This window comes from Megachile rotundata, chromosome 13, assembly GCF_050947335.1.
Source record: "Megachile rotundata isolate GNS110a chromosome 13, iyMegRotu1, whole genome shotgun sequence".
In the NCBI taxonomy this organism is placed as follows: Eukaryota; Metazoa; Arthropoda; class Insecta; order Hymenoptera; family Megachilidae; genus Megachile; species Megachile rotundata.
Genome location: NC_134995.1, coordinates 10,698,377 through 10,720,369, shown reverse-complemented (window position 1 = coordinate 10,720,369; position 21,993 = coordinate 10,698,377). Strand labels below are relative to the sequence as shown.

At 37.7% G+C, this 21,993-nt stretch overlaps 1 protein-coding gene across 19 annotated transcripts in view; it reads left to right on the top strand.

The window, feature by feature from the left end:
* Positions 1–21,956, top strand: part of pHCl-1 (pH-sensitive chloride channel 1) — a 90,434-nt gene extending 68,478 nt beyond the window's left edge. For 7 of the 19 annotated variants that reach the window (XM_076538902.1, XM_076538899.1, XM_076538892.1 and 4 more), the window contains 6 exons: positions 2,151–2,303; positions 4,790–5,004; positions 7,307–7,357; positions 7,704–7,775; positions 12,993–13,109; positions 14,567–21,956. In XM_076538902.1, coding sequence (XP_076395017.1) covers positions 2,151–2,303; positions 4,790–5,004; positions 7,307–7,357; positions 7,704–7,775; positions 12,993–13,109; positions 14,567–14,698 — 740 coding nt within the window. In that variant the 3' untranslated portion in view covers positions 14,699–21,956. Of the gene's footprint in view, positions 1–2,150; positions 2,304–4,789; positions 5,005–7,306; positions 7,358–7,703; positions 7,776–12,971; positions 13,110–14,566 lie in introns of all 19 variants that reach the window. The other 12 variants (XM_003705948.3, XM_003705950.3, XM_076538901.1 and 9 more) reach the window with 5 other exon arrangements.
* The last annotated feature ends 37 nt before the right edge of the window (positions 21,957–21,993 follow it).

Sequence of the window (21,993 nt, the reverse complement as noted above, 5' to 3'; positions counted from 1 at the left end):
ATTCAGAATCAGCTACCTTCCATTTCAAGGACCTATAAACTACACCTACACCCTGTATATAGCAGCGAAGAATTTGTTAGTTCATCGGTAGTTTAACTTGACAGCAAAAGGATTCGTAGATGGAATTTGGGAAACAACGTGTTGTCGGACAGCCACGGTTACCCTTAGTCGACCAAGACGAAATTGTTGCCCCGGACGGGGCGTCGCGTAGTTTCGAGGGTATACGAACCGTGAAGAAGACGTCCGACGACAGGGAATCCTAGCACGGATGAGAAAACTCGAAAAGGCTCGCAAAGTGGAAAACTGTAGCGTAGATGATTGGTGCAGAGGGTCGAAGGACCATAACTATTAAAACTCTGTCAAGTGATTAAAAATTTCAGCCTCTAGGGTTGCTTTTGCTCCAATAAGTTATAGGGAAAAGGGATTGTTAATCGCTTGATGGAACGCGTCTAGCGTGTAGAATGTTACGAGAGATTAGTATATTTTGAGTGTACGTGCACAGACTCGGTAAAACGTTTCCACATCGAAACGTTTGTTAATATTCTTATTACGAGATAAACGAGAATCGATATCGAACTCCAAAAAACTCTGCAAACGCGTCATTAGCGAGCGAGTTCGCTCGAAATAACGTTTCGATAGTTTTTCGAGTCTGTGCAAATCGTAATTAGCGTTCTCCCACGCGTCACTCCCGAATTCGACTATTATTTGCTGAACGTGGCTCGGAGACAAACGTTCATTTAGCCTGCGCTTCGCTTCTGCTTCATTATATTCCCAGTTGTCTCTTTATTTTTTTCTATATTTTTTTTGGTTCACTTTGAACGCCACAAAAAGGAATTCAACAATTTTCATCCAATCGTCGAATTTCGATCGATCTGCTGCACGCGTTTACCATCTATTCTACGCCTCTCCCGAATTCCCTCGTTTCTAGCCGATCAATTACGATGCTGACGATTTTCAGAATGCAATCGTTCGAACGTGCTATTCGAAGGTATTTGTCCGTCGTTTAACTTGGATCGTGGACGATTATTGAACTGGAGTCGTACCTGTTTGGCCATCTTGTTTACGGCCATTTTGTTCACGTTAGCTGTGGTTAATTCTACTGGTGAGTACAAAACTTCACCACAATTAGTCAGATATTTAAACAGCAATAAATATCGCATGTTTAATAAAGATTTGGACGGTGCAAGATTGGGACAGTTGCTAATGAAAACAAGATGGCTGTCGTTGATCAAGATGGCCGTCGTTAATAAAGATGGCCGTCGTTAAACAAGATGGCCGTCGTTAAACAAGATGGCCGTCGTTAAACAAGAAGGCCGTCCTTAAATAAGACGGCCGTCATTGAACAAAATGGTCGTCGTTGAACAAAATGGTCGTCGTTGATCAAGATGGCCGTCGTTAAACAAGATGGCCGTCGTTAAACAAGATGGCCGTCGTTAAACAAGAAGGCCGCCATTAAATAAGACGGCCGTCATTGAACAAAATGGTCGTCGTTGAACAAGATGGCTGTCATTGAACAAAATGGTCGTCGTTGAACAAGATGGCCGTCATTGAACAAAATGGCCGTCACTGAACAAAATATCCGATAACAAAGTGCGACTCTCCACTTTTAATTCACGTCCACATCATTTTTCAGCACAACCAATGCAAAAATCATCAACCAATGCATAAAATGATTCGATGTGAAATAAATATTTGAAGAAAGCGATTTCCATCAAAAAATTTAAAGCAGACAAGTACCTTTTCCAAAGAATGAAAGATCTCTCGTTCGATTTAAAGGTCCCTGTTCCCAAAACTATCGACCTATTAGACATTCACGTATCTAGCTCGGCTTGAAACCGCTTTCGCGAATGTGGAGCTTCATTGCGGAAAGTTGGCGACGCGACTGTGTCTTGTTCCTTTTCTCTTTTTTCAATTATTTTTATTCGCTCGAGAAAGAGCCACGGGTAGGGTTTTATAGGATTAAAATATAGGAACGGTACCATCGTCGTCAGACGAAACTCGACGATTAAAACAGGAACAATAGAATCTGGGAAAATAATTTGACGATTAAAGTTGCCACACGATTTCTCGTAATAATTGCTAGCCGCTTTAATCCCTCGCTGTATGCGCGGACGCAGAGACGCGATGATAACGATTGTGACGCACGATAGGTAACTACAGCTGCCTGAAGGTGGATCTGATTTTCACGCGAGATCGTGCCTTCTATTTCACGACGGTCTTCATCCCGGGAATTATTCTGGTGACCAGCTCCTTCATTACCTTCTGGCTCGAATGGAACGCCGTGCCAGCGCGAGTAATGATCGGTAAGCTATTTTTTACTCTTTTTAACTGTTTTCGTGTGGAAATTCGAAGCAGTGCAACTTCGTACTAGGGAGTGTAACTTGGTACAAAGTAAAATTCTTACAAATGGATGTATACACGCAAATTAATTTATTTATTACTACGCGTTAGATTACTACGCGTTAGATTACCACACGTTGCATTACTACGCGTAGAACAGCCACGCGTTGCATTACTATGCGTTAGATTACTACGCGTTGCATTACTATGCGTTAGATTACTACGCGTTGGATTACCACGCGTTACATTACTACGCGTTGAATATCTACGCGCTAGATATCCACACGCTGGGTTACTACGCGCTGGGTTACTACGCGTTAGATTACTACGCGCTGGATTACCACGCGTAGAATTACCACGCGTTGCATTACTACGCGTTGAATATCCACGCGCTGGATTACTACGCGTAGAATTACCACGCGTTGCATTACTACGCGTTGGATTACCACGCGCTGGATTACTACGCGCTGGATATCCACGCGCTGGATTACTACGCGTAGAATTACCACGCGTTGCATTACTACGCGTTGGATTACCACGCGCTGGATTACTACGCGCTGGATATCCACGCGCTGGATTACTACGCGTAGAATTACCACGCGTTGCATTACTACGCGTTGGATTACCACGCGCTGGATTACTACGCGCTGGATATCCACACGCTGGATTACTACGCGTTGGATTACCACGCGTTGGATTACCACACGTTGCATTACTACGCGTAGAACAGCCACGCGTTGCATTACTATGCGTTAGATTACTACGCGTAGGACTACCATACGTTGCATTACTACGCGTAGAATTACCACGCGTTGCATTACTACGCGTTGAATATCTACGCGCTGGATTATTACGCGCTAGATATCCACACGCTGGGTTACTACGCGCTGAGTTACTACGCGTTGGATTACCATAAGCGCAAATTAATTTTTAACCCCCTACGAGTCTCATTTATAATGGACTCAACCCCTCATCATACAACATCATTGAAGTCAAATTGAGTCGAGTCAAAGTTAAAAAGTGACTTTAAATACTTAATTTATTAACACGCAATTCTATCGAAGTAATTTTATATCGAAATTTCTACGAATGGCATCATACACAGTAGAGAAGGTAAAGATGCAATCAGTCTACATTCACCGTCCGACTCGCCGATCGTTGACTCGTACTACTACACCTAAAGCGTCCTTAGGTCATTCTCTTTCTCATCATCGTACAGATTTCACACTTATTTTTCCAATTTAAAAATACGTCACCAATAAAATTTTCATCATTCTTTACTTTATGTTTCACATTCGCTCAATTATAAGTGTCACGAAATTATTTATAAAACTGCAGATGCCGAGGAAAGCTCATGAGAAATGCATAACCATGCACCTGCAATAAAATCATACCGCAAGTCGTGCAACGCGTTAAAAATCGCACAATAAAACTTGGTAGCACCGTAAAATATGTTAATGCGTTCGCACATGCTTAAATTGGGAATAGATGGAAGAGGATTATTTTAGGAAACTGTTCACGACGTAACATACAAGATGTACAAGTTCAAGTTTCATGTTATAATAGACAAGGTACTACAGTCAATTTTAAAGATGTTTCACATTATAACGTACAAGATATACAAGTTTAATTTTCATTTTATTATAAATAAAGTACTTCATTCAATTTTAAAAATGTTTAATATTAAAGTACCTAATATGTACAAGTTCAATTATCATTTTATTATAAACGAAGCACTTCATTCAATTTTAAAAATGTTTAAAATTAAAGTACCTAATATATTCAAGTGTAATTATCATTTTATAATAGACAACATACTACATTAAATTTAAAAAATGTTTAACATTAAAGTACCTAATATATTCAAGTTTAATTTTCATATTATAATAGACAATCTACTACATTCATTTTAAAAAATGTTTACTATTAAAGTACCTAATATATTCAAGTTTAATTTTCATATTATAATAAACAATGTACTAAATTCATTTTAAAAAATGTTTACCATTAAAGTACCTAATATATTCAAGTGTAATTATCATTTTATAATAGACAATCTACTACATTCGTTTTAAAAAATGTTTAAAATTAAAGTGACCTAATATGTACAAGTTTAATTTTCATATTATAATAGACAATATACTACATTCATCTTAAAAAATGTTTAAAATTAAAGTGACCTAATATGTACAAGTTTAATTTTCATATTATAATAGACAATATACTAAATTCATTTTAAAAAATGTTTATCATTAAAGTACCTAATATGTACAAGTTTAATTATCATTTTATAATAGACAACATACTACATTCAATTTAAAAAATGTTTCAAATTATTTCACCCAAGACGTACAATTCTTATGAACATCGACAACCAGTTGGCTATAAAAGAAGGCAATCTCTAAGAAAGCAAGAGAATTGAGACAAATTGTCACCGATATGTTCACAGGTGTGACAACGATGCTCAACTTTTTCACCACGTCGAACGGTTTCCGGTCGACGCTGCCCGTCGTGTCGAACCTAACTGCCATGAACGTGTGGGACGGCGTGTGCATGTGCTTCATTTACGCCAGTCTGCTAGAGTTCGTCTGCGTGAATTACGTGGGTCGCAAGCGGCCGATGCACAACGTCGTCTATCGTCCTGGAGAGAATCCTGTCACCCAGGTACTTTTGCTCACCGTCGTCCGCGATATATCCACACCACCCGCATATCTTTATTCTCTTCCGACACTCGTTGCATTTTCTACCAGTTTCTTTCCTATTATTTTTCTCGTTTGAACGTTTATTTACGAGTCCTTTGTTATTCGTTTTACCCGGTTTACGAGCACTTGTCATTTTTATTCGTTTGCTCCCGTGTCTCTTTGGTTTTCTTACGTTATTTTCTCGTTTCCCATTTTCTTCTACGTCGTCGCGCTCTTTAACCTTTCTTTTTCACTTTACCTTCGGAGGAAGGATTCCAGGATACCTTTATTCGTGGATCAATCATTTTCGAACATAATAAACTTTTCACGAATAAAGCCGTACACTTTTGTTTTCTCGGAACAACATTACGTTACACTCGCAGTACACGATCGACCACAGCACCTTTCATTCGATTCACACGGAAAAGACTTTGTTCTTGATCGAGCGAAGCGTTCGTTCGAAGTGTTGTTCGTTTCGATGCGTGGCACTGAGGTAAGCAGATCGAAACGCGCGAACTAAATCGTGGAAAGGTACTCGCGAAAAGGAACTTTAACCCTTCGTTTCTTCGTATACTCAGGTGCAACGAATCAGGTAATCCTCGACTTCGCGTTTCCCGCCAAAACTCTGGGACCTCTCTTTTCCTTCGCTCTTTAAGTCAAAATTTGTACGCTTTTCAAATTTTTACGCTTGCGTACATGAAGTCGCAATACGATACGTAACTCAGAAATAATGTACGGTCCAAGAAAAAAATAATTGAAAGAAAATGTGGTCTCAGATTGGCAAACGCGCGTCGAAGTCTCGCGGAGTCATGCGAAGCGAAATTAACGAACGAAGAATTCGCTCGGTGTTTGTGTTCGGGTTTCGATGGTACCGGGTGGTAGTTCAGTTCGAGTAATCGCTGAAACGATTCCTCAATATTCGCGTTTCGCATCGTGCACGTGTGAACTCGTTGGCGTGAACATTGCACAGACACGGTATGGTTTGTTACTTAACAATCGCTGCATTTCTCGATACTACGCCTATGTCTATATAGTTTCTTTTTGATTGTGTCTCTATCTTTCCCGAAAGATCTCACGACTTTTATCCCTTTCCAATTTCGATCAACACGACAACGACGAGACTCGTGCGACCACACGTTTCAGAACGTTCTCGGAAAGAACGGCGAATAAATATATTAATAAAGAGACAATCGGCACAGTGTTCCGAGAACGTTCGATACTCTCGTCGATTTCGATCGAGGCTGCAGTATTTGCATGTCTCCGGCAGTTTCACGCTCTTTGCCCCCCTTTTCTTATTCTCTGTAATAATCTTCTCTATTTTCTCTTTTTTATCCTTACATTTTGTCACCCGAAACAACGATATAGTTTTTCTTTCTCGGATATCGACGCACCATCCGATACCTTTGTCGTTTGTACACGAATTCCCTTCCTTGCGCGTTTCGATGCGTTACGATCGCTGCGCGCGCACTCAATGGTCTACGATTGCTGCGCGCGCATCCAAAGTATCAAGATCGTGGCTGCGCGCGCACCCGATGCAGTACGATCGCTGCGCGCGCATCCGAAGCATCAAGATCGTCACTGCGCGCGCACCCGATGCAGTACGATCGCTGCGCGCGCATCCAAAGCATCAAGATCGTAGCTGCGCGCGCACCCGATGCATTAAGATCGCTGCGCGCGCAACAACAGATTTTTGCGGGAAAAACGAAATCTACCACGACCGCTCGAACCAAGAGCGTCGATAAGAAAATTGTATTTCGAGCAAACGAAGAAACTAGCGCTCGTAACGCATACGCGAACAAATTAGCGTCCTTGTTTGTTCGTGATCGCGATAAATACCAGGGACCACGTTGCCGTTAGGTTCGCGATAAAACTGGGAAAGAAGCAAGGAGGAACGAGGAGCAAAATTGAGTCGATTTTGTCGCGAAAATCCCGCGAGTACGGAACGTAACGGGAGTAATTCGCGATGAAGGATTTAAACCGAGGCAGTTGGTTCGCGCGAAGGAAATAATTCCGCAGAGAGAAACGCTTTGAAACGCCGCTTTACGGTACCGCGTACATATAGAAGTGCACGGGCAAATGGCCAGAAAGAGAGGAAAAAAAGAGATTCGATAAGGAAACAGATGCGAAAAAGCCCCCTTTCGAAACGAAAGAAAAGAACAGAGAAAAAAAGTAAATAACGAGGAAAAAGACAAACACGTTGTTACACACACACGATTAGTAAGAATTTGGTTGGTGTGGAAATGTTGGTGAGTAAGTCTCTTTGTTTGGTGTCTGTGATGTTGCAGCGGCTCCCAGCGGTGCTCAGCAGGATAGGGATAATATTGGCCAGCCCCTTGGTAAGACCCCCCATAGCATTAGGGCGCGGTCACGACTTCGCGCGTTCCACCGTGATCCTTTCTCGCCGCGATTCCGTTCGTTTCGCAAGTTTTTTTTAATCGGAGAGACGCTCCGGGGAAGAATTTCTCTCAGGGATCTCTCGCTCACGGTACTCTCTCTACCCCGAAAAATCCACGACGTGCACGTGCAAGGTCTTAACCGCGTCCTGACACACTTGATCCACGAGGTCCACGCGTACCCGTACACTCACACGCGTACGTCGCAACACACGGACACTTGTTCTCTTGCTTTCTCGTTCGAGAGAACGGAAAACCTTATCTTTCTCTGATCCAACTGATTTTTTAGCCGCTCGGTTTGTCGAGAACGAGTCGAGAGGGATCGTTGGACCGATCCTCCCCAACTTTGCTGGACCACACGGTACGATAAATTGCTCGACTTGTTAATCCTAGGATCGACAAAGAGGTTCGATCTGTTCGGCTCGTTCCTCTCGGCTCTCATTGTACCCACATTGTACTCCCGGCTGCGCTCGTGCCAAATTTTTCTGCCTCCTCACCTCTTCTTTCTCTTTCTCTGTCCCGTGCCTCTGTCCCTCTGTTCTTCCGAATTAAACGCATGGTCAAGTGCATGCACGCGCGAATGATGCAACCGTGTAATAAAACGTCAAAGGTGCTACCGCAAAATTCTCATCGCGGCTTTCAAACTCTACGAAGAATTTTGCGAGCTATCTAAAAAGGTATAGCTTTGAGTCTGCACCCGCTCGTGCTTTGTCCGACGAGGAGCAACTCGAGACAAATCCTCGTGCACGAATTTTCGATGACGGATCCCTCAAACTCGTACGTATTAAACGCGTTTCAACGCATGCGATGCATGATGCGTTATTTCTGCACGCGCATGAAGCACGTTGGAATATGTTTCTTTTGCTCGATCACGCTGTACCTTGTTGCCTCGACGAGACAACTACCTAAGACTTTTTCGCGAGGACACGGAATCGCGTTCGGATCAGCGGTTACTCTCCTCCGAGCGAGTAAGAGCTTTCGTTTTCGAAATGTTTTTGTTCAATGTCTTTACAAAATCTCTTCATAAAATGTCTTCACAAAATGTCTTTATAAAATGCCTTTATAAAATGTCTTTACAAAATGTCTTTACAAAATGTCTTTATAAAATGTCTTTATAAAATGTCTTTATAAAATGCCTTTATAAAATGTCTTTATAAAATGTCTTTATAAAATGTCTTTATAAAATGCCTTTATAAAATGTCTTTATAAAATATCTTTTTAAAATGTCTTCACAAAATGTCTTTATAAAATGTCTTGATAAAATGTCTTTATAAAATGTCTTTATAAAATGTCTTCACAAAATGTCTTTATAAAATGTCTTCATGAAATGTCTTAGAGAAATATCTTTTGATGAAATGTCTTTATGAAATGTCCTAAAGAAATATCTTTTGAAGAAATGTCTTTATGAAATGTCTTCATGAAATGTCTTAAAGAAATATCTTTTGATGAAATGTCTTTATGAAATCTTTTCATGAAATGTCTTAAAGAAATATCTTTTGATAAAATGTCTTTATGAAATCTCTTCATGAAATGTCTTAAAGAAATATCTTTTGATAAAATGTTTTCATGAAATGTCTTAAAGAAATATCTTTTGATAAAATGTCTTCATGAAATATCTTTTGATGTAATGTCTTCATGAAATGTCTTCATGAAATGTCTTCATAAAATGTCTTCATAAAATGTCTTGATAAAATGTCTTGATAAAATGTCTTTATAAAATGTCTTGATAAAATGTCTTTATAAAATGTCTTTATAAAATGTCTTGATAAAATGTCTTGATAAAATGTCTTTATAAAATGTCTTTATAAAATGTCTTTACAAAATGTCTTTATAAAATGTCTTTATAAAATGTCTTGATAAAATGTCTTTATAAAATGTCTTGATAAAATGTCTTGATAAAATGTCTTTATAAAATGTCTTAATAAAATGTCTTAATAAAATGTCTTGATAAAATGTTTTTATAAAATGTCTTGATGAAATGTCTTTTGACAAAATGTCTTGATAAAATGTCGACAACGAAAGCGATTGCTCGAGTCGGACGTTAGCTGGAGTCATCGCTTGCGGATCGAAGGCTGACGTCCATTGGCAGGAAGTGGCGAGGGTGATCGAGGGAGGAACCATCACGGTTTCCGAAGAATACGAGTCTGCAAACGTAGGCCTCGCGGATGCTTTGCTTCTGAACGGTTTGGCAATTAGAGTAGCGAACCGAGTACGATTGCCTCGTCCTTTGATTTGCGAGCGGCGCTTTTTCGATTCGATCGTTTTTTCGAACGGGCATAATACGAGTAACGCGATCTTTCCTTTGAGAATTCATTTCACTCGAGTACCATTCAAAAGACAATCATTTCGGGACACTTGCTATTTAGAGTTTCGCTCGAGAACCGAAACGAGCAACGCGAAACAGTGGTACACGCAGAAAACGCGCGGCGACGAGTCATCTCATTCGTGCAATTTCTGTTTCCTTTTCAATCGTGATCGATCGTATCGAATCATACATACATACCGTCTTTTTTTCTATAAATCCCGATATATATACATATATATAATGCCTTGGTTGTGATACTAACGATCGCTTTTTGCCATTGAACTTACCCCGACTGAAGCTTGACACGTAGCATAAGCTTGACATCGAAAGGAAAGAACCTTTCTAAAAAAAAAAACTATTTTTTTTAATATTCGCTCAGTTTAATGAAACGTCGCTACAAATTGAAAGAAATTGTTCCTCAAAATGAACTCGTAAATTCATCCGAAGTTCGCCGGAAAGCGTCGGTGCATTAAACTGCGCGGAAAGTCCGGAAGGAAATTGTTGGTCGAGAAACGTTTGTGCGAACCTGTGGTTCGAGGAAAGATTTCGTCGCAACGATGACTCAAATGTACAGTTGCTATTAAAGTACGTTCGCGTCGGAATCGGGACCTCGAGTGGTCCGAATCCGATGCGTGGTGTTAAACGTAGATGTTAACGGCATGTAAATTCGTAAGTTACGCAGAGGCACGATAACGTTGGTCCATATACGACGTGCGTCGTTAACAGAAACAACGATTCGCTTTTCGATCAAACGCCTGTTACCAGTTTTCTCTGATCGGTGATACTCTGTCGACTACTCTGTGTTAGATCGTTCATTATATTAAGTTGGGGAATAAGTTCGCAGCGTTTTGACATTTTCCTTTTTTTTACAGCGATATTTTGCAATTTGCAAGAGGTTATAATCGATAGAGCTCTTTCTGCTCTACAAAACTGTGTTAATCGTTTTTTCAGTAGTTTCGTTATTACTATTGAGGCTCAGAAATGGAATATCAAGAAGGTAAAAAGCAGCAATTTCGACGCCTGCTCTTGTTCGCTTTTCTTCGCGACCAAAAAGTTGTGAAAAGTTGCTGAAACAGGCCGGGATGTTTGTAATGTATACGGAGGTGTCGTAGGTGAGTCGACAGTACGGAAATGGTTTGCAAAATTCAACCTAAGGTTGGGCAAGTTCGCAGCGTTCACTTCGTGATGCACCCAGGCTCCCGATTTTTCGACAAATCCCATTGAATGGAGATGATTGAGAATAGTTCTGTGGTCACAGTTTATTTTTTCGACCAATTCACGACTAGTTTGAGGACCATCCTGCTTCACAAGTTCTCGGAGACGCTCTTCGTCGAACTCAGGTCTTCCGCTCCGGGGCGGAGTTTTCGACGTTAAAATCGCCATTTTTGAATTTTGCAAACCATTCCCTTGCTGTCGACTCACCTATGACAACTTCTCCGTATACATTGCAAATATCCCGGGCTGCTTCAGCAGCTTTTTCGCCGCGATGGAAAGCGAAGAAGAGCAGGTGTCGAAAGTGATAATTTTTACCTGCTGGATATTCCATTTCTGAGCCTCAATAGTAATAACGAATGAAACTACTGGAAAAACTTTTCACACAACGTTTATTAACACAGTTTTGTAGAGCAGAAAGAGCTCTATCGAATGAATATTATAACTCCTTGCAAATTGCAAAATGTCGGTGTAAAAAAAAGAAAATGTCAAAACGTTACGAACTTATCACGTATTATATTGTATGTCGACTACTCTATATTGTTGGATCATACATTATATTGTATGTCGAGTACTCTATATTGTTGGATCATACATTATATTGTATGTCGACTACTCTAATGTTGGATCAGACATTATAATGTATGTCGACTACTCTATATTGCTGGATCACAAATTATATTGTATGTCGACTACTCTATATTGTAGAATCACACATTATATTGTATGTCGACTACTCTATAATGTTAGCTCATACATTATATTGTATGTGGACTACTCTATAATGTTCGATCATACATTATATTGTATGTCGACTACTCTATAATGTTCGATCATACATTATATTGTATATCGACTACTCTATATTGTTAGCTCATACATTATATTGTATGTCGACTATTCTATAATGTTAGCTCATACATTATATTGTATGTCAACTACTCTATAATGTTTGCTCATACATTATATTGTATGTCGACTACTCTATAATGTTAGCTCATACATTATATTGTATATCGATGATTCTATATTGTTGGATCACACATTATATTGTATGTCAAGTACTCTATATTGTTGGATCACACATTATATTGTGTATCAACTACTCTATATTGTTGGATCACTCATTATATTGTATGTCGACTACTCTATAATGTTAGCTCATACATTATATTGTATGTCAACTACTCTATAATGTTAGCTCATACATTATATTGTATGTCGACTACTCTATAATGTTAGCTCATACATTATATTGTATGTCAACTACTCTATAATGTTTGCTCATACATTATATTGTACGTCGACTACTCTATATTGTTAGCTCATACATTATATTGTATATCGACTACTCTATAATGTTAGATCATACATTATATTGTATATCGACTACTCTATAATGTTAGCTCATACATTATATTGTATGTCAACTACTCTATATTGTTAGTTCATACATTATATTGTATGTCAACTACTCTATATTGTTAGATCAAACATTATATTGTATATCGACTACTCTATAATGTTAGCTCATACATTATATTGTATATCGACTACTCTTTAAGAGTTGATACAACGAATAAAATTTGTATTATAGTAAGGACATGTATGAAAATAGGAAGAGTCGAGGGAGTATCACCTTGTATTAACGTAATTGGAGGAAGAACGGTGGCCGATGTGTCTGCTCGCGAATTTCCGGAATTCTCACGCCTGTACGCTTGTCCGCCTCGATCAAAAGCCTTCATCACGCTTAACTTACTTTACGCTTGTCATCTCGAGCGATCAATTATCGTTTAGAAGTGGAAGCCATGTCCAACCCATCCAAACTAAATATCCCTGGAAAACAATTGAACCGAACGAGAAACCGCGAGAATGAGAAAACGAAGAAGTAGATTCGTTATTGTTCGTTTCTCTCGACCTTCGATATATCGGTCACCGAATAAAAGAGAAATAAATAAAGGACGAAGGGGGAGAAATTGGTCGAAGGATGGATCGTTGTTTGCACGAATGATCGTAAGAATATAAGTTTCTTCTACGGAGACCCTGTCGCAGGGTAAAAAGAAGCGAGAGGGTGGTCCACCGACCGGAGCTACCACGGGACCGAACGAGATCGTCACCTGTACCAACTGTGGACCCAACCCTTGCACGCACACCACTACCAACGGATGCACCGCCGAGGTATGTTAATTAACTGTTCGCCTCGAAACCTCTAGCTTCCTGATACTGTTATGCTGCGTCCTAATTGGATGTCGTACTGAATCGACCTACGCGATAAACCCTATTGTCTAAAGAATACGCTGCGTTTACGGCCATCTTGTTTATACTGTCTGTCTCAAACATTTTCTAAAATTCGTCTTTATTAAACATGTATTTATTGCTGATAAAATACCTGACTGTCAAGTTCAATAAATTATAAACGTTTATAGTATGATCATCCCTTAACGCAATATCGTATGATTGTTGACGGCCATCTTGTTTATAGTATCTGCCTCAAACATTTTCTAAAATTCAACTTTATTAAACATTTATTTATTGCTGATAAAATATCTGACTGTTAGGTTCAATAAATTATAAACGTTTATAGTATGATAATAATATTAACACAGTATTATATGATTATTGGCGGCCATCTTGTTTATAGTATCTGCCTCAAACATTCTTTTAAAATTGAACTTTATTAAACTTGTATTTATTGCTGATAAAATATCTGACTGTTAGGTTCAATAAATTATAAACGTTTATAGTATGATTATAATATTAACACAGTATTGTACGATTATTGACGGCCATCTTGTTTATAATATCTGCCACAAACATTTTTTTAAAATTGAACTTTATTAAACTTGTATTTATTGCTGATAAAATATCTAACTGTTAGGTTCAATAAATTATAAACGTTTATAGTATGATAATAATATTAACACAGTATCGTATGATTGTTGGCGGCCATCTTGTTTGTAGTATCTGCCTCAAACATTTTTTTTTAAATTTAACTTTATTGAACATTTATTTATTGCTGATAAAATACCTGACTGACAAGTTCAATAAATTATAAACGTTTATAATACAGTAACACCTCAATTGCTGACAAAATATCTGACTGTCAGATTCAATAAATTATAATCGTTTATAGTATGATATTAATATTAACGCAGTATCGTACGATTATTGACGTCCATCTTGTTTATAATATCTGCCTCAAACATTTTCTATAATTCAACTTTATTAAACACGTATTTATTGCTGACAAAATACCTAACTGACAAGTTCAATAAATTACAAATATTTAAAACATGATATCTCCTTAACGTAGTATCGTACGATTATTGGCGGCCATCTTGTTTACATCATCTGCCTCGAACAGCTCCCGAAATTCGACTTTATTAAACATATATTTATTCCTGACAAAATGTGTGACTGTCAGGTTCAATAAATATATGCCAATTTATCTGATTATTATATTAAAAGAATTTATTAAAGAAATAATAAATGAGGCAAAGTAAATATTAAAATTAAGTGGCCAACAATCTGGTCCATGTAGAGACATTGTAGACATCGGATTAAACGACATTCGATTAGGAAATGAAAAGTTAAAAATCGAAAGAGAAATAACTTTCAAGAGACGTTTGTTTCAGCTAAGAAAAAAGGAACCACCGCATCCCATAAGAGTGGCAAAGACGATCGACGTGATAGCAAGAATTACCTTTCCGGTCGCCTATTTCATGTTCCTCACGTTCTTCTTCATCCACTACAAAGGCAGCTCGTAGATCGTCGATCCTCCGTATCCCGAATCGTTGCGATCTTAGTCGGCGAATTCGAAATCGGGAATATACGGACGTAAAGCTCGCGAAAGTACGGTGAAAGGATAGTGCGCGAACGGTGGAACTAAACCGAGTAAAATCGAGAAAAGGTATCCCATAGAAATGTCGACTGACAACCGATAAAAGAAAAGAGCAAGTAAAAGCGAAGCTTTAGAAAGTTGCTTTAGCTTCGAGAAAAGGACTTCGAATCTGGGGATTCGCCTCTTCGTCTCTCGCATGTGATAAATCTCGAAAATGTTGGTCCGATAAAGCTCGTTTAGAACCGCTCTCGCAGCGCAGCGCCGGGGAAGAGAGACCGGAAAGAGGCTAAACGTTCGTTCCTTCGCTTTTTTCTTTCTTCTAATAATCGCGTCGCTGATTCGAGGGTGCTTCTAAACAACTTATGCTAGCTGAAACAAATCAAATTTATCTACTTAAGAAAACGTTACGCTCGTAATCTCACGACTATACAAGTTAGAGAGAAGGTCGATGCAAGTGTCGTCCATGAAATCGCTAACTCGTGATTCCGCCTTCTACTTAACGATCGACCTTTCTTTTCGTGTCTTGCCGATTTGCGTTGTAATCGAGATCAACGTGATCGCAACTTACTCCTTAGACCTTCGAGAGAACGTTCGGGAGCAGGCCACGCGATTCCGCTGTACAAAAAGAAACAAATATAAATATACGTATACACGTATCTACGTATACACCCGCGGGTACGTGTATACGCAAATTTGGTTAATCAATCGTCGTTTCATCGAAGCTTTTTCGGTAGGTATTCCGCGTTACGCGTACAGTCGGGATCGAAAGTAAGCGTAAACCTGCTAAATTCGCTATTCGGCCAATGGTTATTTCCGTACTATTGTTGACAACCGCTTTCGACTCTAACGCACTACGTGCACGGTCTCGGGACATATTTTTATAAAATCGTTTCAATAAATATTCGATCGTTTCTTTCTTCTTCTAAAATTCAACGTCCCGAGAACTTTTTTAAAGTAGAGTCAGTAAAAAAGATCGGCTTCGGACAAAAAAGTGCAGGGGGAAGTTCAAACGTATTACGGGTAAAGCTTGCGATTTAGATCAAACAAAGTGCCCATGGAGGAACGTAGAAATACCAAAGTATCGAACCGTAGGTAGTTTCGCGATTTTATCGAAACGTGGAAAGTAACGCTTGAAACTTGTGAAAAAGATGAAAAAAATGTTTTAGGAAGTCATTCGAGAACTGACATATTCGACGTTTCTCCGAATGTACCTTTAGAAGTCTGTCATTGTTATCATCGATCGTTAATTACTGTTTGCGTTTCGGTCATCGTTAGTCTTATTAATTATGATCATTACTCTTACTGTTATCGTTACTGTTAAGAGAGAATGAGAGAGAACGAGAGATAATTCTTATTACCACTGTTACTAAATACCGCTGCTATCGTACTATGTCGTTATTGCTATTCGTAAGCATTAATTCTTATCGTACGTTATCGGTAAGATTACACGGAGATGGCCGAAAAACACTGGGAGTCGGAACGAAACAAGGCCAAGGCACGATGATTTTTATCGATCGAGCCACTTAAGGTGGTTGTATCTGTCAAGGTCACTGTTAGGACACCTAAATGTGTCACACGATGCTTTCGTACAACTTAACATACTTATTACATTCATTTTTGGTATAGTTAACCAGTTTAACAAGGCTCGTAAAAATTCAGGAAAAATGAAGAAAGGCAGCCATTTTGAAATATTACGGTTAAATGATCATTTTTTTTAATTCAACTCGAGTTACAAATTAAAAATGTACCTCCAACAAGTATTTTTTCCTTGTTATATTAAATACATTTTGGGTATAGTTAATTATTTAACAAGGTTCGTAAAAATACAGGAAAAACAAAGAAAGGTAGCCATTTTGAAATATTACGATTAAATGATCATTTTTTTTAATTCAACTCAAGTTACAAATTAAAAATGTACCTCCAACAAGTATTTTTTTCATGTTATATTAAATACATTTTGGGTATAGTTAACTATTTAACAAGGCTCGTAAAAATATAGGAAGAATGAAGAAAGGCAGCCATTTTGAAATATTATGGTTAAATGATCATTTTTTTTAATTCAACTCGAGTTACAAATTAAAAATGTACCTCCAACAAGTATTTTTTCCTTGTTATATTAAATACATTTTGGGTATAGTTAATTATTTAACAAGGTTCGTAAAAATACAGGAAAAACAAAGAAAGGTAGCCATTTTGAAATATTACGATTAAATGATCATTTTTTTTAATTCAACTCGAGTTACAAATTAAAAATGTACCTCCAACAAGTATTTTTTCCTTGTTATATTAAATACATTTTGAGTATAGTTAACTATTTAGCAAGACTTGTAAAAATATAGGAAGAATGAAGAAAGTCAGCCATTTTGAAATATTAAGGTTAAATAATCATTTTTTTTAATTCAACTCGAGATACAAATTAAAAATGTACCTCCAACAAGTACTTTTTCCTTGTTATATTAAATACATTTTAGGTATAGTTAACTATTTAGCAAGACTCGTAAAAATTCAGGAAGAATGAAGAAAGGCAGCCATTTTGAAATATTAAGGTTAAATGATCATTTTTTTTAATTCAACTCGAGTTACAAATTAAAAATGTATCTCCAACAAGTATTCTTTCCTTGTTATATTAAATATATTTTGGGTATAGTTAACTATTTAACAAGGCTCGTAAAAATACAGGAAAAATGAAGAAAGGCAGCCATTTTGAAATATTAAGGTTATATGATCATTTTTTTTAATTCAACTCGAGTTACAAATTAAAAATGTATCTCCAACAAGTATTTTTTCCTTGTTATATTAAATATATTTTGGGTATAGTTAACTATTTAACAAGGCTCGTAAGAATAAAGGAAAAACAAAGAAAGGCAGCCATTTTGAATTATTACGGTTATATGATCATTTTTTTTAATTCAACTCGAGTTACAAATTAAAAATGTACCTCCAACAAGTATTTTTTCCTTGTTATATTAAATACATTTTGGATATAGTTAACTATTTAAGGCTCGTAAAAATACAGGAAAAATGAAGAAAGTCAGCCATTTTGAATATTCACCGGTGAAGAATCATTTTTGTTAATTCAACTCGAGTTACAAATTAAAAACGTATCTCCAAGTGCTTTTTCCACGTTATGTTACATATTAAATGCATTTTGGGTGTAGTTAACCATTCAACAAACATGGTAAAAATACAAGAAGAATGAAGAAAGGCAGCCATTTTGAATATTCACCGGTAAAGAATCATTTTTTTTAACTTAACTCGAGTTGTAAATTAAAAACCTACCTCCAAGTGCTTTATCAATATTATATTAAATGCATTTTGCGTAAACTTAACCATCTAACAAACATCATAAAAATACAGTAAGAATAAAGGCAGCCATTTTGAATATTCACCGGTAAAGAATCATTTTTTTTAACTTAACTCGAGTTGTAAATTAAAAACCTACCTCCAAGTGCTTTTTCAACGTTACATTTAATGCATTTTGCGTAAACTTAAGCATCTAACAAACATCATAAAAATACAGAAATAATAAAGGCAGCCATTTTGAATACTCCCCGATAAAAGAAGAATAAAGGTATTTCGAAATATCAGAGCTCGTAAAAATAAAAAAAAAGTGAAGAAAAGCGATCTTGAAATATCAGTAAAGTGCTACTAAACGTTCATGATACAACCACCTTAATACCTCAGCAATATTTAGACCAAAATGGCGGTTCGCATTACCTCGATGTTTTCATCGAGCAACAGAGACGAGTTTTACGATTTCGCTCAAAGTTTCAAAATCGCACGAGGACGAACGTCTAGAGTAATCGGAATTTTCTATAATTATATCCGCTGTCACGCTACTTATCGTCGAAAGAAGAATATCGATCCTTTTGGACATCGACGATCGCTATATTTATTACGATTAGGCTCGTAGATGATCGTACGTGTACGATGATCGTATAAGCTTCTCCCGAGTATCTTCGCGATTAACGCGTAATCGACACAACGAATATTGCCGTAGATCTACTGGTCGGTCGAAAAAGGTTTCCAAACTCCTTAGAGATCCAGCACTGTTTATTTCCTTGAACTAAAAATCTTGAAGAAAATTTTTTTCGACCGTCCCAACTCGGTCGGAATTGACCGGGTTTGGTTCGAAGTCGATGAAAAAGAGTTTTATACGCGTGCCAGCAGTCGTTTAGATGATAGGGTGCGTTGATAACCTCGTTAACGTTTAAATACGCCACGGACCAAGACACGTAATCCTAAATCATGTAATTAGTTGCACCTTTGCGCGAGGATCCTTCGTTTTACTCATCGATCGTACTTTTATTCTAACATTATCTTTGTATTTTTTAAATTGTTATTCGACAAGATAATCTTTTTACCTAGTTTCATAATTACGGTTTCACGATCGAAACGAAGGTGAATCCTCGAATTTCTCAACGGTTTTAACCGGCTTTACCTTTCTAGTCGCTTAAAGTCATCCAAGAACGCGTAACTCGTAGAACGCGTTTGAAAGTTCACCCTTAACGTGACTAACCTTCGGACGCTGTACACGCAGATTCGTTAAATTCCGAAAGGGGGAAAATAACGATTATATACGACGCTATCGGTGTGCAAGGCGAATTTGAATAAACTTCTATTTAAATAAAGGAAGAATAGGCTTCAAGGCCGAAGTTTGAGAGGCACAGAGGAAAAAGACACGTTTCCTCGAAACGTCGAAGAGTAATTTTCGCACTAATCGAATTTAAATCACGCGAGTTTGCACAGTTTTTAATCTGAAGCACCGTGTTCGATATTAAAACGCTTTCGTTGCTTCGTTCCCGAGAAAAAAATACGTTTCGATGAAACTCGCGCTGATCGTCGATTTATGTTAGCTTACTCGTATCTTCCGAAGCACAGCGTGCAATACCTGTTCCGTTGAACGCGACGAATTTGATTACGCTTATTCTTTCTCGTCTGAACGAAAAGGAAACGAGGAGAACCTAGAACCATTCAGAGTGCCATTAAATCGACAATTTAGAATTGCTCGAGGGTAGCTGAAGAGCGTGCCTCGGCACGGTCTTTTAGCGAGTAGGCAAATACGCTACTGTAGCCGAAGAGATTCGGTCGAATGATCTTTTACGAAAGACAGAAAGAAAAGTAAAATACGTAGGTTCGCGTGTATGTTCGAGTAACGTCCGAAATCTATGCTCGCTACTTGTCTTCGATTTAAAAGTATTAATGAAAGGAAAAATATTACTGTTCGACAATTAGCGACGACTTTCGGATTTCTACTATAACATAAACGTCCATAAATACGTATACATATTATATATATACATATATTTGTCCGATTCTCTAGTCTATCCGATTCTATTCTTATTTTTGTACCTTTTCACTGCGTCTACCAAAGGCACGGGTAGAAAGCACAGATTCTGCTAATTACGTGAACGTATTAATATACATGTACATACCGATACACGGAAATTCATATATAGATATATACATATATGGTGCCGGTTAATTCGCTTGTTACAATGGCTACGTTTATGTATCGAACGATGCGCAAAAGTGAATCTAAAATGATAACGGGTTCGAAAATCGTATTTAGGCGAGCCTTAAACGCTACTACCCAGATGATACGTTCAAGTATGCAGTTTTGAACAAAAGACATTCTCGTAGCATAGTATAAGTAGAATATGCGTCGTTGATCGAATGTTCACCGTTCTAATATTTATCGACACGTTATCATTTTTACTGCAAGCTCTCCTGCTCTGTCGTTGTATCGTTAATTTGTCTGTTAATTCACGATTCTTGATCCGAAATTTCTATCATTGTTATTGGGATGCGACCGTTGCGTTTACCCGCTCTCATCGTTTCGGTTAACGCGTCGACTGCTAAGTTGCCGAAAATAAATTAAATTTGCTATTTCGAATTGTACGGGGTGTTTCACAGCTAGCGTAGGTAATTCTGAACAAGATTTTCCTTTGCGAAAATGGGGTGCGAAGCTTAGTTTTTGAATTATTAAAGAAAAACGCGGGCCAGTCGGAGCGCGAGTTGCGCGTGCGCAGTCGTTGCGGTTGCGCGCGCACACGCGAGGGCGGCAGCTTCGAATTAGCAACTGAGCGCGCGTAAATAATTCAAAAACAAAACCTCAATTTCCATTTTTACAAAGGAAAGTCTTATTCAGAATCACGTCCTCATTTCAGGGACTACTTGTGAGACACCCTGTATTGATAATTTTAATTCGTAAGCAGTCGACGCGTTAACTTTGTACATCGTTACAGTCGTTACAATTGTTGCATACTCGACTGCCATCCGCATACGTATTATGTTTCGTTCGATTCGAACGTTTGGTAATAATACGGTAAAGAGAGTGAAGCTTCGACGAAACGTAGGAAGTTTCACCGGTAACAAAAAATGAGGTAAAAATAAAGAAAACTGTGATGTAATTGAAATCGTGATCGTGGCATACCGTTCGAAACGAACACGCGACTATTTTTGCAATATTTTAAGCGAATTGAGAACAATTAGAACATACTTAACGATTAATTGTAATTGAGTCTTTTGAAAGCGCTTTGCAAATGCATACGTATACGCGTATACGTATATGTATGTATATGTATATGTATACACGATATATTTGTATCGAGAGCAAATTTTCTTCTTCAAGTAATTCGATAAATGGAACAAATAAAGTAACCGAGGAATAAATCGATTAACAAATTATGCGATCAGCAATTAAGTACAGTGCCATACAAAGTTATTCTGATCTTGAAGAAATATCGAAGAATTAATTCGACGAGACTTTAATGACATTGTTTCTTATTTACATTTTCTCAAATACATCGAAGATGCGAAATTCAAATATCGATATCATTTTTTTAAAAGAAAGGCATTGATTTATATCCATGTACAAATACACCTATAAGTATGTACACTTAGATATTATTCACGCGTTCAACACGTCACATAAAATAATTATGCCGATATGCACAGCGCATAAACATTTTTGCGACCAAATAGTCGCGATAAAAACATCAAATACATTATGATAAAATTGATTCACAGGAATGTATACGTATTAAGTACATTGATAAACCATTTCTAATCGTAAGCGTAATTTATTAATTATTATATCGTAACGACGATTGATTATCTGATTTATCGGCTGTGTTTGTAACGTACGTGATTAAATATTAAATTATCAACTTAAACAGCAACGTGCGTTCTTCCTCCAAGCTTCTTCAGATTCTCTGC